Below are 14,331 nucleotides of genomic sequence, written 5' to 3'. Positions count from 1 at the left end.
AATTAAAATTGTACATCCCCTATTCACTTATCAGTTGACTTGGTTGTTGTGTATCTGGTCTGCATTGCAGTAATCTTTGAATTGATCTGCACTTATGTATCTCAAACAATTATTGTCATTTTAAAAGAGATCTGGTTCAGCAGAACTTATCCTGTCTAACTGGTGTACAGATTTGGCCCATGATTTCCTTTTGTGAAGTAGTAATGAATGTGGTTAATGAAAAATAAAGATACAACAATGAAAAGTATATTTCATCTTTGCAGTGAAAATGATGATGGCTTGAATATTGGAATTCTTGATATCTTTGGCTTTGAGAATTTCAAAAAAAATTCTTTTGAACAACTCTGTATCAATATTGCCAATGAACAAATTCAGTTCTACTTCAATCAACATGTCTTTGCCTGGGAACAGGTATGTGTTGGTTATTTTGATGAAACTTTAGTATTACTAAACACATGAAACATATAAAGCTTTCAGTATTACTGAATGTGTAAAACCTTGTCTCAAGAAACTACATTGTTCCTTCTCCATGATAGCTTGTAAATAGCAGATCATAAAAAATGTTTTTTAAGTATGTTTTCCATGAAGCAGTTCTTGCTATTTGCAAGTAAAATGCCAACATAAAATGCATTAAACTTGAAATTTACAGTAACTAAGCAACATAACACTGTGCACTGGGATAATCTGATTGATGCAAATGTAATGTTCTTTTCTTGAGGAATAATGAGTATTGTAATGTATGATTCTCTAGTAAAACAGTAAATGAGTGGTAACAAAATTTTGAAAGTGCAGGGTTCATAATAGTTTACTAATAAACTTAATGAACACTGAAATTCCATTATTAAAAACTTCAAATCTCACAATTATTTTTTCGTCTTGAGAAACTAGATCATCTCAGCTAAACAATGATGGATTTAATCTAAATAATTTACTTTAAAGCAGAGAAAATTAATAACATTGTAAATATAAAAGTTTATTAATTTGGAGAGGGAAAAAACCTAAAAAAAATCATCTCAACTTTGTAAATAAATTCAGGAGAATTAATCATGATTCAATATTGTTCTTTTAAGAAATAACATTTTTAGGGGGAAATAAAAGATCTTGGTGAAAATTTAAATATTTCAGAATTCTCTATGGCAGAACAATCAGAATTCAAACCATAGGTGAAATTATATTTTTGTTGTTTTACTAAAATTATTTGGTTTATGATACACATATGAAAATTCTCCTGAATTGTAATTTTAATTGTTAGTAGAAACAGAGTGTTTTGTCAGTGTTAATCACTGTTTGTTTTAAGGTAAGACAGATACAAGTTTGGAATGTGTCTATGTATGCAGGTGTGTACATGCATGTACATGCATGTGTCAGTCTAGAGATGTATATATTTATGTGTAATATGACAATTTTTTTTTTTTATGGCTCAGTGTTTTATCCTCTTCCCGATTATTTCAGGAAATGTTGTCTTGCAGTCATGTATCTTGTAGTTGTTTTTATAGATTTATGTGCAAGAGTACCAACAGAAGTGTTTCCTTGGTTTTAATATAATCTAAAATCCAGAGAAAATTTAACTAGATCTACTGTAATTACTTGGGCATCTTCTTTCCGAAGTGCACAAGTTCACAAAAGAAGGGCACTTGGATATTGCTGTTTCTAACAGCTGGGAGATGGAAATAGCACAGACTGCAGCAACAATATTTATTCCTGTCAAAACCAAGCACTGACCAGATCCCATGGACTTGCATATGTCCACTTTGCTTAAATGCTAAGTTTAAGTCTTCCTTGTTGCAGACTTTTCCCCTGGTCTCAGGGACCTGGAATTATCAGTCAAGACCAATGCAAAGAAGGCATTGAATATCTCAGCCTTTTCCACGTCATCCACAAACTTGTTCAGCAGCAGGACCACATTCTCCCTAGCTGCCTTTTGTTGCTGAGAGACCAGCCTTGGTGTTCTTAGCCCTATTCCTGTACACCCAATATTGTTTAAATGTTCCTTCTCTTTTTTAATTAGAGTCAAGTTTAGTGTAATCTGCCTTCACTTGTTTCTAGGTATCCTGTTACAGAACTTTTTGGCCAGACCTATATTATTGCATAGGTTTGTAGTGTCACCTTGCAGTAGGAACAATTTTCTCCCTGCGTGTGCTTTGCTGCACCATGGTCAGGGTGGTTATTCTGTTACTGAGCACATGGGGGGAAAAATTAACTTCTTATTTTGACAATATATAGTTTGCCCATTTCTCCCTGTAGGAAGTTAGTACAGCTACAGACCCTATAGAAGGGAAAAGTAATCTTTATTTACAGAATCTCTAAGTACATCAATTTTACCCATTTCCATTCATTCTCTCACAGATTTCATTGACTCACAGATACATAAAATGCACCGGGGGGGGGGGGGTGGTGTCTGTGTTCAAATGGTCTGGCCAAGAAAATTTCTGAGTGACATATAGAATAATGGACAGAATAATGGTAAGTCTTCATCATGTCTGTTAAGTTCTTCTTGCTGAAATAGCTTCTGGACATATCTTTTACAGCCTTTAGCAATCATTCTTTCCCTCAAACCCTTATTTACTTCAGCATCCATAACCTTTAGGCAAGGTCATTATCTGGCTTTACTTGTTTGGAACATATATATTTTTATGGCTACAGTCCATTTCCTTGGTGGGCTCGTAAGAAAATTGTGTGTGATGTGCTATAACCTCACAGTCATGCTCCTGCTGTCAGGTTTAGAGAGTGTTCCACTCACTGACTCTCTGCACTGTGTTTTTATGTAAGTGAGGGCCTTCTGTTCTTGATGTAAGGGATTCTTTCCTCAGTTTTATTGTTATGAACAAATGTTCTTCATTCAAATCACAGGCTATCACACAGCTATTCTTTTAAGACTATTTTTTCTGGTGCTTATATTCACATTCCCATTCCTATTTCATTTATACCAGTCCTAATATTTCTATTACAACTGTCCACATGCAGCCTGTAATACCAACCAAGTGACTGTCTACCTTAATTTGCATCAAACCACTACATCAGATTATACCAAATTTCATTATAGTAACTTGTAGCAGTCCCCAAAGATATTACTACAGAAGTTCAGAAGGAGCTATACAGATTAAGTTCATGCAAGTATAAATCTGCCCCTTTCAGAGACGGGAAATGAGAAATGTGTTATTCTGCATTTATAACCCAGTGGCACAGAATGATTTGTGGTATGATTCATAGTCATTATAAGACATCACTTTTCATTTATTTATTACATGGTTGTCCCAGTTTTACATCACAAAAACAGCCTTTGAGAAAGCAGGTGGCTCCAGAATCTTTCCTATTCACTTTCCTGTTCACTGTAAGGACTCTGCTGTGCTGACACTAGTAATGTACATTAATTGTAAACTAAAATTAAAAATATCACTGATGTAAAACAAACACTAGGATGAACTCTGCTCTTTGCTGATGTACCTGCTTGAGTTTACAAATTACTTTATATGCAAGGGTTTGTGTCACAGACTCTAAAAGACAGAAGTTATGTTTACAAGAAGGCTGATGCCAGAAGTCACCAAGATCTTTGTTGGCTTTCCCTTAGCCCTGACTGTGCTGCTGGAGCTGTCCCTGTCACTGGGAACCCAGGCTAGTGTCTCTTCACAGCCCTGTGCAGTGCCAGACAGACATGTCAGATTGTCCTGTGCTACCTCAGAAATCTGTAACACGACACTGCACTGAACCCTGTAGATCTCCCCAAGGAAGAAAGCCTGAAGAATTTAAGTTCTTTTATACTTCCCTCAAGAGACATAAAATGTACAAATCCATTGTTTTTTCATCCTCTCCCTATTTTGCCCTGTTCAATATCACATCATGTGCAATTTGATGAAAATTTGACAGATCTGTGGGAAGCTGAGGCCTAATTAGTTGATTACACTTTAGTTTGTCATCAGCTCATGTTCACCTAGTATTAAGTAGGGATTATGTCATCAGAGAAGGTGAATCATATTTTGGCAACTTGACCAATTAAGCCAAATATTAAATACACTCATGAGGCTGAATTGTACTCTCAGTGTTGCAGGTGACATTGTTTTATCATTGCCAGTGGTCTCTTGTCTGTTTCTGAATCTGAGAAGCATTCACAGTTTTGCTTTCCTTGGAAGTGTGGCCACAAAAATAAAAAGGCCACAGTAGTGACAGAGGTGGAAGAAAGGAGCAGTGGTACTATCACAACCTGAGGCTCAGGGTGTCAGCTGGAATGGAGTGTCTGTGGGCCAACATGGACAACTCAAGTCAAAACTAAGAGAATTTATTCTTTATTGTTGAATTAATATTTTCATTTAAGAACAAAGGCTTTTAGGCCTGAATGCAATCTCCTTTCACTAATTTAACAGAAAGACTGAAATGGGTATATAGTTTAAGGTAAAGATAGTGTAGATTCCCACCAGTCAATGGAAACAAATAGATATATCCCTATCTCTACTGACTGGGGAGAGAATGTGGCCTCTCAACTTAGTCACTGCTTTTTGTTTTGCTAGCACAAGGGGGTTTTTTTGGTCACTATAAAGTGAAGTACAATTTTTGGACTTTCAGTCCTGTCCTTCAAGGTGTTCCCCTTACATATTAGATAGTGATATAAGTTACTTTCTGTCAGCTCCACGATCTGCAGGTTCAGCAAAAGAGCCCTCTTATTTCTTTCTCATTTGTCATTCCCCCATAAGAAGTAAAAAGTGTAATGGCAGATAGCTAAAACACTTTGGAAAGTAGCAAGTTTGCTGTCAGTTAGAAGGATTATACTTTTTGCATTAAATGTATGCTATGTTTATTTTACATTCTCATGACAACTTAATCTTCTAGTTTCAGCTGGAAAAGGTTCCTTCTGAATAAGTCCCTGGTGTCCCCATTTAAACCCAAATGTCATCATAAAATGTTCTTGGTGAAATGGCATTACTTTATTAAACATGAATACCATTTCCTAATGCATTTTGTAATTCTTTTGTTACCATTGAAACCAGGTGGTACAAGCTATTGAAACCAGGTGATCAAAACTACATAGTTTTGATCATAGGAAAGACAGAATGTAATACTAAGATGAGATGGGAGCCCAGTTAATAGTGTAACTCAATTATTCCTTTTGACATCCCATCCACAGGAATACTTTCTAATGGATTATGATTTAGAATTTCAAGAAGTAGCTATTTTGTGGAGCTTTCTTGTGGAGGGGATTACAAAATCCTGTAGCTGATTCATCTTATTAATTCAAATAAGTCTTGTTTCATTACAGTTTTATGATGTCCATTATTAAAGCTTTTATACTTGCTGCTTATATTCTAATGATGTGGTTGAAACCAGCACTACATCAGAAAATGTAGTACAGATAATTTCTGAGTCATGTCACACTGGTGCCTGGCTTGGTCATCAGCTGTCCTTCAGGAGCTCGTGGGAAATGATGGAGTGAACTCCTTCAAATGCTGCTGGGAAGCTGGCAGCATCTCCAAAGCTGTCAGTGCTGACACTCGTTCAGTTGTGAGACACAAAGGACACAGACTGGTCACTGCAGGCTGGGAGGTCAGGCCCTGTGTGCTGCCCGGGCAGGGAGGGGAGCAGGTGTTGCTGTTTTAGCATAGTAGTACAGCTTCTAAGAGTTCCTTTTTTTTCAAGGAGAACACTTTTATCAGCTCTCTAAACCAGCCTCTCTCGCAAGCATTTGAAGTTGGAAAAGGTTTATGATTAGACAGGTTGGCTGTGAGAGCTTGTTTGAAGAAGTCCGAGTGTCACAGAAACACTCTCCTCTGATAGATCCATCCTGAGCAGTCTCTTCCCCTTGCCTCCTTGATAAGGGTACTCTAGATAATCCTAAGCAGTAACAGCTGGTTCCATGAACATCTGTGTGTCAGTGTAGCTGTAGCCCTCAGTTAAACTGCCCCTACTCCCATGTTATCTCTGGGAGATAACACAGACTCACTCCCTTTCTGCCACCAGCTCCTACAGGTACATAATTAACTTCTCGCCTGTATCAGTGATACATTTGTTACTCTCCTGTCTTGTCCTGCTACTCAGGTCATTGATTAAATTAAAAAGCAAAACTCCACCCGTCCACTGCTTCTGACACGAATGAGGTTAATGTTATTTGTCTCAAATGAGGAGTCCTCATGGGGCTGTAGGCAAGATTCTTACTGATTATACCCCTGTGTAGCATATAAACTGAATTATAACCTATCCTTAGAGTGAAGAGTGTCCTGGGAAATTACATCAATCTGGATACTGGAAGGGTTTAGGTATATATTTTGTGTCCTCTTTCAAATGGATCAGCAGATTTTTATTTGTGCCTGTATTTTTAGACCAGTCTTATTGATTTTATGCCTTTTGCTGTTTCTCTGAGATTAAGAGGTATGAAATAGGTGCTTTTCTGTTGTATATGAAAGTGAACTTCTTTTTTTAAATGCTCAATGTGTTGCCTTCACTCACTCAGACTCAAGTGAATGACACATAAGGAGAGGTCTTCCAAGGTTAGAGGTCTTTGAACTCATTAATATTAGCCATCATTCATTTTTGTGACATTCTTCTCACAATGAATTCAGGATGGCAAAACTGTGATGTTAACACCATACGTGAATACAACACTTATTAAGTCCTATCCTTTGGCAGAGGGATGATTTTAAAGTAGATTGAAAGCTCTGTGTTTCACAGTACAGCCTGCACAGGACTGAAGGCATCCTTGGCACAAACAGGAGCATCGTGTGGTAGAAAACTGCTATTGCTTTACCTAATTCAAGCAAAAATAATGGGGGGTGGTAGTCCCTAGAGCAACCTTCTTTTGGTAAATCTGCAGCTGTCCTCTGCCTTGCTAAATGATTAAGGGAAGTCATTCTTGTATTCTCCAGCTATAATCTAAATTATAGTCAAGATAAAACCATCGCAACACACTGTAGACACATCTGGGTTTTGTTTTTTCCTTAGTCTGGGAGAAATCCAGATATTTGCAGTCTTCAGGAAAAAAACAGCCAGACCAAACCAAACAAAGAAAGCAAACAAAGAAGTCCACGCCATCAGCTTTTCTCTTGTTTTTAAATCTTGGGGAATACCTTTCCCTAGGTCCTTAAAAGGAATGAAAATGTGTTAGAAGCAAATCTGAGGCAATGTATTTAATTCTTAGGAAGTATGTACACAATTCTTTAATTTTTAGAAAGTATGTGCACCTTTCTTCTCCAATTAAGAATTTTTCCAGGTGTTTGAGGAGGGTGATTGAACAAGTAAAGCCACTGGAACCTGTAGCTACTTCTGTAGATCTTAGCCATCACTTGGATCTGGACAATGAGTTGGGAATGTAAATATAGCTCAAAATGGTTAGGAAATTTCTACATTTCAGGGAAATAAATAGACCCTGAGGTCTCTATTTGCAAACAATATACTTTATCTTCTTCAACTCTATTTCTTTAATTCTTGCTATTCCTGTAAAGTATCTTACTTAACCAAATATGCCATAGGAGTGAGTATTGAACTTACATGTTCAAAACTGAAATCCCAGCTGACATTTGTTTCTGCAAAACCTTGACGGCATTAGCCCTGAGGCATACTTTCCCAATGCAGTTTTAATTTGCTGCAATTGACAGTTGGTGAATTATTTTCTGAAGTGGTTCTGGGTACACAGACCAAGCAAGCCTTCTGTTTCTTGCTGCAGAATGAATACCTTTATGAAGGTGTTGATGCTAGAGTTATAGAATATGAGGACAACAGGCCCCTCCTAGATATGTTCCTGCAGAAACCAATGGGTTTATTGTCTCTGCTGGATGAGGAAAGTCGATTCCCACAAGCAACAGATCAGACACTTGTAGGTGAGTATGTGTTCATTTCACAGTTTTACAGCTTGTCTTCTTTTCCATTTCTGTTTGGCACATACAGTTCAGACTACATGCTAGTTATGCTTTTAGTGAGCCCCCATTTCAGTGCCACAGTGTGTTTGAGGGAGACATGCATGCTGGGATGGTTGTGTCCTTGAAGTAGAGAAACAGGGTGAGTACAAATGAACCTAAGCTGCTGATCCAGGTTTAAAGTTCTCCCACTTTCAGGAATTTTTTGCTGCAGAGCTTGAAGAGTAAAGATCAAACTGAGTTAAAACCCTAGGTTCATAGACCAAGAACACTGTTTGCAAAGTTCAGTCATGCTTAGCTCTGAGATTTTTGATGAGCAGTATCTGAGCAAGAAGTTTAAGACTTTTTAAGAGTAATGACTGAAAACATGCTTCAGTGCCTTTCAGCAAATTATGCTTTCTGAGAGTTTTCTATTCACAAATTAAAATTAAAACACCTAAAGTCATTGTAATTCAGATCCTGAATATTTCAGTGCTGTTGAGTAGTTGCAATTAGCATCGACTTCATTATTTCAGTGGTATTTCTGTGCAGATAAATCCTGGTTTTACTCATTTTTGAATGTGCAAAATGTCAAATTAGAGTTTTAGCCAACACCCAATCAGAAAACCTAATAGTATCCAGTAACAATGCCCATGTTAAAGCAACTATATGAACTTGTTCTTTTATCCTCATGCTTTTTAGTCTACAGTACAGAAGCACTCAATCCGTGAAAGTTTCTTCACAACTCCTCAAGGAATTGTTCGGAACGATTTCTGCATTTTTTCATTTATGTAGATAAAAATCTTGGAAAGGCAAGCCCTGGAAGTGTTCAAAACATGTGGATGTAGCACCTGGGGACATGGCTTAGTGGTGAACAGGGTGGTGCTGGATTAAGGGTTGGACTAAATGATTTTAGACATCTTTTCCTACCTTAATTATTCTATGATTCCATGATTTTCTGAGGTCACACATTAAAAAATTGGAACAAAGTAAGTAACTTGTCCAAGAGCTCCCATATCCTCTATCCAGTGTCTTTTGATACGAGACCATTATGGTATCTCTGTCCTTGAAAACACCAGTGCCTCTGAATTGGCTGAGAAGTCAGGAAATCTCCTTGGAGGGATACGGCTTCAGAAGAGAATGATTGTACAGTAACTCCAGTAAGATAAGCTATGTGTTTCCTTTCAGAAAAATTTGAAGATAATTTGAAATCAAAATATTTTTGGAGACCCAAAAGAGTAGATCTAACCTTTGGAATTTATCATTATGCAGGAAAGGTAAGACACCTGATGATGTTAGTTTAAGATTGTGGAATGACAGGGCTGGAAGGAAGTAGAAGAGGTCATCTGGGTTGATTCTCAACAGTTGTGTCTTCAGTCCAGACATGAGAATGTTGTCAGTGCTTTACATATCAAAAATAAATTGGAAAGTTTTTATCCCTCATTTAAAAAAAAAACAATAGTAGGAGTGTATCTCTCTTAAATATCACCAGGTAAATGAACTGACTGTATTATAGAAGACCCAAAACATAACTGGTATGTAATGCAACTCAGTGCTCTTCCCCTTAGTTCCTCAAAGTCCTGCACCATGCTTGCTCCCACTGTTTGTAACCAAGACCCAGCTCCATTCTTTCTACTGCCTCCAACACACCATAAGCCTTTCTTAGTTCTGTTCTTTGTCATCAGCCAGACAGAAAGTGCAGGCCCTGCTCCTTCCTTCCTTCCTTCCTTCCTTCCTTCCTTCCTTCCTTCCTTCCTTCCTTCCTTCCTTCCTTCCTTCCTTCCTTCCTTCCTTCCTTCCTTCCTTCCTTCCTTCCTTCCTTCCTTCCTTCCTTCCTTCCTTCCTTCCTTCCTTCCTTCCTTCCTTCCTTCCTTCCTTCCTTCCTTCCTTCCTTCCTTCCTTCCTTCCTTCCTTCCTTCCTTCCTTCCTTCCTTCCTTCCTTCCTTCCTTCCTTCCTTCCTTCCTTCCTTCCTTCCTTCCTTCCTTCCTTCCTTCCTTCCTTCCTTCCTTCCTTCCTTCCTTCCTTCCTTCCTTCCTTCCTTCCTTCCTTCCTTCCTTCCTTCCTTCCTTCCTTCCTTCCTTCCTTCCTTCCTTCCTTCCTTCCTTCCTTCCTTCCTTCCTTCCTTCCTTCCTTCCTTCCTTCCTTCCTTCCTTCCTTCCTTCCTTCCTTCCTTCCTTCCTTCCTTCCTTCCTTCCTTCCTTCCTTCCTTCCTTCCTTCCTTCCTTCCCTCCCTCCCTCCCTCCCTCCCTCCCTCCCTCCCTCCCTCCCTCCATGACTGGGTGCAGTGCAAACACAAGAGGAACTGTTGTTGCAGCAGGAGGGCACTGGTCAACTGAACCTGCCTTGGGAAAGCAGGAGCTCCCACCTCCCTCTGAGCTCTTCTGAAGAGTACAGAGTGAGTGAGCACTCATGTCATGGGAAAGAAACCATGTTAGATCTGTGCAGTGCTGGAGCAGCTGGCCTGGGAGGAGACAAATACTGCCCATCAGCTGATGGAAATACCTTACCCCTTGCGTAAGACAGCTAAAGAGCCACTTGTAACTCCTCTGAACCTCCTGTCCAGCTGAGTTGCATTTCACCAGCATAGCATGCTTCAGTGCAAGGAGTGCAAAGCCAGGTCTCCCTCTACCATTCTTGTTACCAGCCACTGAAGATGGGGAATTACACCAGTGCCCCATCAGTGTTCAAAAAATTCTTTCATTAGGAAGTTCCTTCTGCTGTCTAACTTATGTCTCTATTGCTGCCATGTAAATTCATTACCCCTAGTCCAGCTTACTGTGGAACTGGAGAACAATTTATTTCCTCTTCTTTCACGTCTTTTTCATCATTTAAGACTGTTGCTGAGTTGTTCTGTAATGGGTTTTTCTAAATGATATGTCCCAGTATCTTCTGCCCTTCCTGACAGGTCAAGTTTTCTTTTGAATCTCTTAGACCATCAAGATAGAACCCTGAAGCTACATTTTGATTTAGATACACCATTGTTGGAATTTTTAGAGAGATTTCAGTTGCCAATATGCAGTTTGTGATTCTACAAACTTCCTCTACAATTAATACAGAGATCCCTAGGAAGAGTGTAAAGTCCTGGGTCCAGTACAGCATAATATGAATAGCACAGAAAGACTGTACAGTCATATAGGTAATCCTGTGTGATGTGGTTGAAATCAAGTGCACGGTTAATTGTGCACTAGCACTTGTACAGCTGTAAAGGAAGACTGCAATACGCTTGTCCTGGTGATAAGTCCACAGAGGTTAAAACTACTAGCTGCATTAGAAAAAATAAATGTCTCAAGCTACTTTGGAATTATAGATTTGCTTTTAGTGATTTGAATCATATCTCAGTATTGAAAAGGTAGAACTTTCAGTGATCAAAAAAGAAGACTAGAAGTGAGAGTGAGCCTGATGGCTGAAAAACTATTTGTATATCTTGTTAAAGTAAAAACCCTATTCCAGAAAGCTTAAATTTACAATTACTTTTCAAAGTCCAAGAAGATGTATAAATGCACTTTTTAAACAGGTTCTATATAATGCAAGTGGATTCCTAGCCAAAAATAGAGATACTCTGCCAGCTGATATTGTGCTGCTGCTGCGATCATCTGAAAACAACCTGACACGACAGCTGGTAACTCACCCTCTCACAAAAACAGGTATTGCTTTGTGGTGATCTTCTTAGTTTTCTCCAGCCTTTGTGATGACCACTGCTAAGTTTCATATAACCACTGATTGATGACGTTATACACTTTGTGGCTTCACTTTCCAACCATGGAATCTATACGGAATGGAGCTGCAGCCATCTCAAGCTGTAGGGGAGATATTGGTCTGGTCAAGTGGTAAGGAAGTGGTAGAGACTTCTTTCACGGTCCTGTCTTCAGGTTAGGGGATCAAGACAGGGAGTGGAGTGCATCTCTTGAGCTGGGGACTGAACAGGAAGGATCAGGTAAGTCAATGGCCTGTTTTGGACAGGGCATATATAAATTGCTGCAGTGCAATTTATCTCTAGGTGGTAGAGAACAAAGGTTGGGGCTCCTAACATCTGCTGCAAAGACTGAGAAGACACTCCCCTACTTTCAGTCTTAGAAATAAGCTGTAATAAGCCTTGTAAGGTCCTTGTAATAAGCTCTTCCTGAAGAAATTCATAAGTAGAGGTGGAGGAATAAAACTGGCTCTACAGAAATTACTCCTAAATTGCATCTGGTTTGAACTATGTCCTTGCAAAGTGTCCTGCCTTCCACTGCAGGATGATGGGTAAGTCTCCTTACAACCAGTTTGTTATTGTGTTGTAGTACTCCTGTGTGATGGCATTGATGCCATACAGTAAGTACTTTACAACATTACTTTCTTGTACAATTACATGGGAGACGTATTTCTAGCAGAACAGAAAAGCTAAATTGGAAGAGCCTAATGGAAATGAAAATGTTATCATAACTTACAGAAGCTGAGGTTTTGGCAAGGCTTCTATTCTTTACAAAGGGAGCTTTGTTATTAGAATGCAAAACTTAGTCTTGGAATTTTATTTTAAGTGAGTGTTCATGGGAAAGTGCAGAGCTCAATGCTGTAGCCTGAACTTTTTGACTTGTTGATATCTGCTAATATACTTAATTATCATTTCCATAGAGTCCAAGTAAGCATCCAAATGGTTCCAAGAACTGATCCCAAGTCTTCATGTTTTGCAAGATAACTCTGATGGTTGTTTTAGTCTTCTTGTTAAATATTGTGAAACACTACATGTAGCATTTCAAAACTGACTCAAACCTTCCAGCTATAGCAAACTAAAAGCACAACCCATCTTGCCTATCTCAGGTGTTTCTCTTGGGATGGGAAAAATCTCCTCTGAAAGTGTCTCTCTCCACTGAATACAGCAGGGATCCTGTAGACACCTCACTTTCAGATAGCTAAAGTTAGCTGTGAATAATCCTCTCTTTTTCCTTCCCACCCTGTGATATTCAGCTGAACCCCAGGGAGGTTTAGGCCTTGATATCATCACATAATACCAGATGCATTACCATGACACATATTTGCAGCTGTTATTCCAACTCTTATCCACCTCTTCCTGATAGTAGCTGAGCACTGAGAGATACAGGCTCTCCCAGTGGAGAGGGAGATCCCAGAGGTGTTATGTTATTAGCAGAAGCAGTGGCAGCATTAGCAATGTTTAGAGTTTATCAACACAGAGAGATATGATGGAAAGCTCAGCAGAATTTTCATTCTTCCTTGAAAAGACCAGTGTCTGTGTAAAGCATGTCAATACACCTAGTCCTTCAAAGTCATCATAATGAAGGTATTGCTTGGCTTAGAATTCTAGAGTTAGAGCCTTAAGACTTTGTCTGTGCTAGTAAACCAAACACAGCCAGTGAACAGTAGCTGAAACATTCCCACAGGGCTGCTCATTCTGATTAATGGTTAGACTGCCTCCCTGGGACAGTTTTGGTCCCTGTCAGCTAGTAGCCACCCAGAAACACCCAGCCACATTTCAGAGAAAGGAGAGGCCAGTGATGGTTTCCAGCAAGTTCTGTGGAAAGATACAGCCTTATTTTTACTGGGGGTTGAAAGAGTAGTGAAGAGTAGAATTTAGGTGTATAAACTTGAGTCATGCCACATCACTTTTCCTCAGGGCCAGAAAAGGGTATTAGCACTCTTTTTTTTTCTTTTTTTTTTTAACTAACATGTAGCACTAATATTCTTAGGGTAAAACCACATGGATGCTCTAAGATGTATCTATCTTACCTTCTACAGCAGTCTGTTTATTTTTTTATCTAGTAGATGACATATGAGTTGAAGGAGAAAAAATGTCACGTTCTGTGTTTGTGCAACTTCTTCAGAGCTCATTCCATCCCAAGGGTTAAAGGGGAAACAAGGACACACTCTGAAAAAGTCAGTGAGCTTTGTAATCATATGGTTACACTGGAGGCATGAATAAAGTGGTTCAGGATCATTCTTAGTTTAGATGAGGTGTAAGCACTTTGGTAGGTTACTTTCTTTCATCTTCCTGTAGGTAACCTGGCACACACCAAAAGCAAAACTACAATCAGTTATCAAATGTGGACCTCCCAGAAATCAATCAGTCATACAAAGGTAAGAAAACTGATTTTGTGATTCTGCACTGAAGCCTAATTTAAACTACAAAGGCAGTAACTGTTTTAGTATTGAAAGTAAGCGAGTAACCCCTTCCTTGGTTTTTCTCCCTCTTCCATTTTCTTTTCTGTTTAGCTGGATATCTTTGTGTTGTGCAATTCATATTCCTTCCGTGAGGTAAAAACCTAACATTTCACTTCTTTCCGGCTATAGTTTTATAACAACTTTAGGGGGAAAAAAATACTATTTCCCAGCTGTATTGTAGCAAAAAGAGGAATTAAAATATTGTTGTGGAGTATAGCTATGTTCCTTAGAAAACTATCAAATTAACAATTATGATGAAATAACAAACAGGATCTCAGACATTGTTGTTATTTGTGGCAGTTATTAGATGCTCTGTTACCAACTTGTGCCCTTTGTATGTGTGAATGTTCGTGTATTCTGTAG

The 14,331-nt window shown here is 38.8% G+C and overlaps 1 protein-coding gene across 10 annotated transcripts in view; it reads left to right on the top strand.

Annotated features, from left to right (window-relative positions):
- Nucleotides 1-14,331, top strand: part of MYO3A (myosin IIIA) — a 116,772-nt gene that overhangs the window by 73,549 nt on the left and 28,892 nt on the right. For all 10 annotated transcript variants that reach the window (XM_064407490.1, XM_064407548.1, XM_064407500.1 and 7 more), the window contains 5 exons: nucleotides 264-411; nucleotides 7,646-7,799; nucleotides 9,003-9,091; nucleotides 11,330-11,459; nucleotides 13,805-13,884. In XM_064407490.1, the coding sequence (XP_064263560.1) occupies nucleotides 264-411; nucleotides 7,646-7,799; nucleotides 9,003-9,091; nucleotides 11,330-11,459; nucleotides 13,805-13,884 (601 nt within the window). The remainder of the gene's footprint in view (nucleotides 1-263; nucleotides 412-7,645; nucleotides 7,800-9,002; nucleotides 9,092-11,329; nucleotides 11,460-13,804; nucleotides 13,885-14,331) is intronic.

This window comes from Passer domesticus, chromosome 1, assembly GCF_036417665.1.
Source record: "Passer domesticus isolate bPasDom1 chromosome 1, bPasDom1.hap1, whole genome shotgun sequence".
In the NCBI taxonomy this organism is placed as follows: Eukaryota; Metazoa; Chordata; class Aves; order Passeriformes; family Passeridae; genus Passer; species Passer domesticus.
This window is presented reverse-complemented; position numbering and strand designations above follow the sequence as displayed.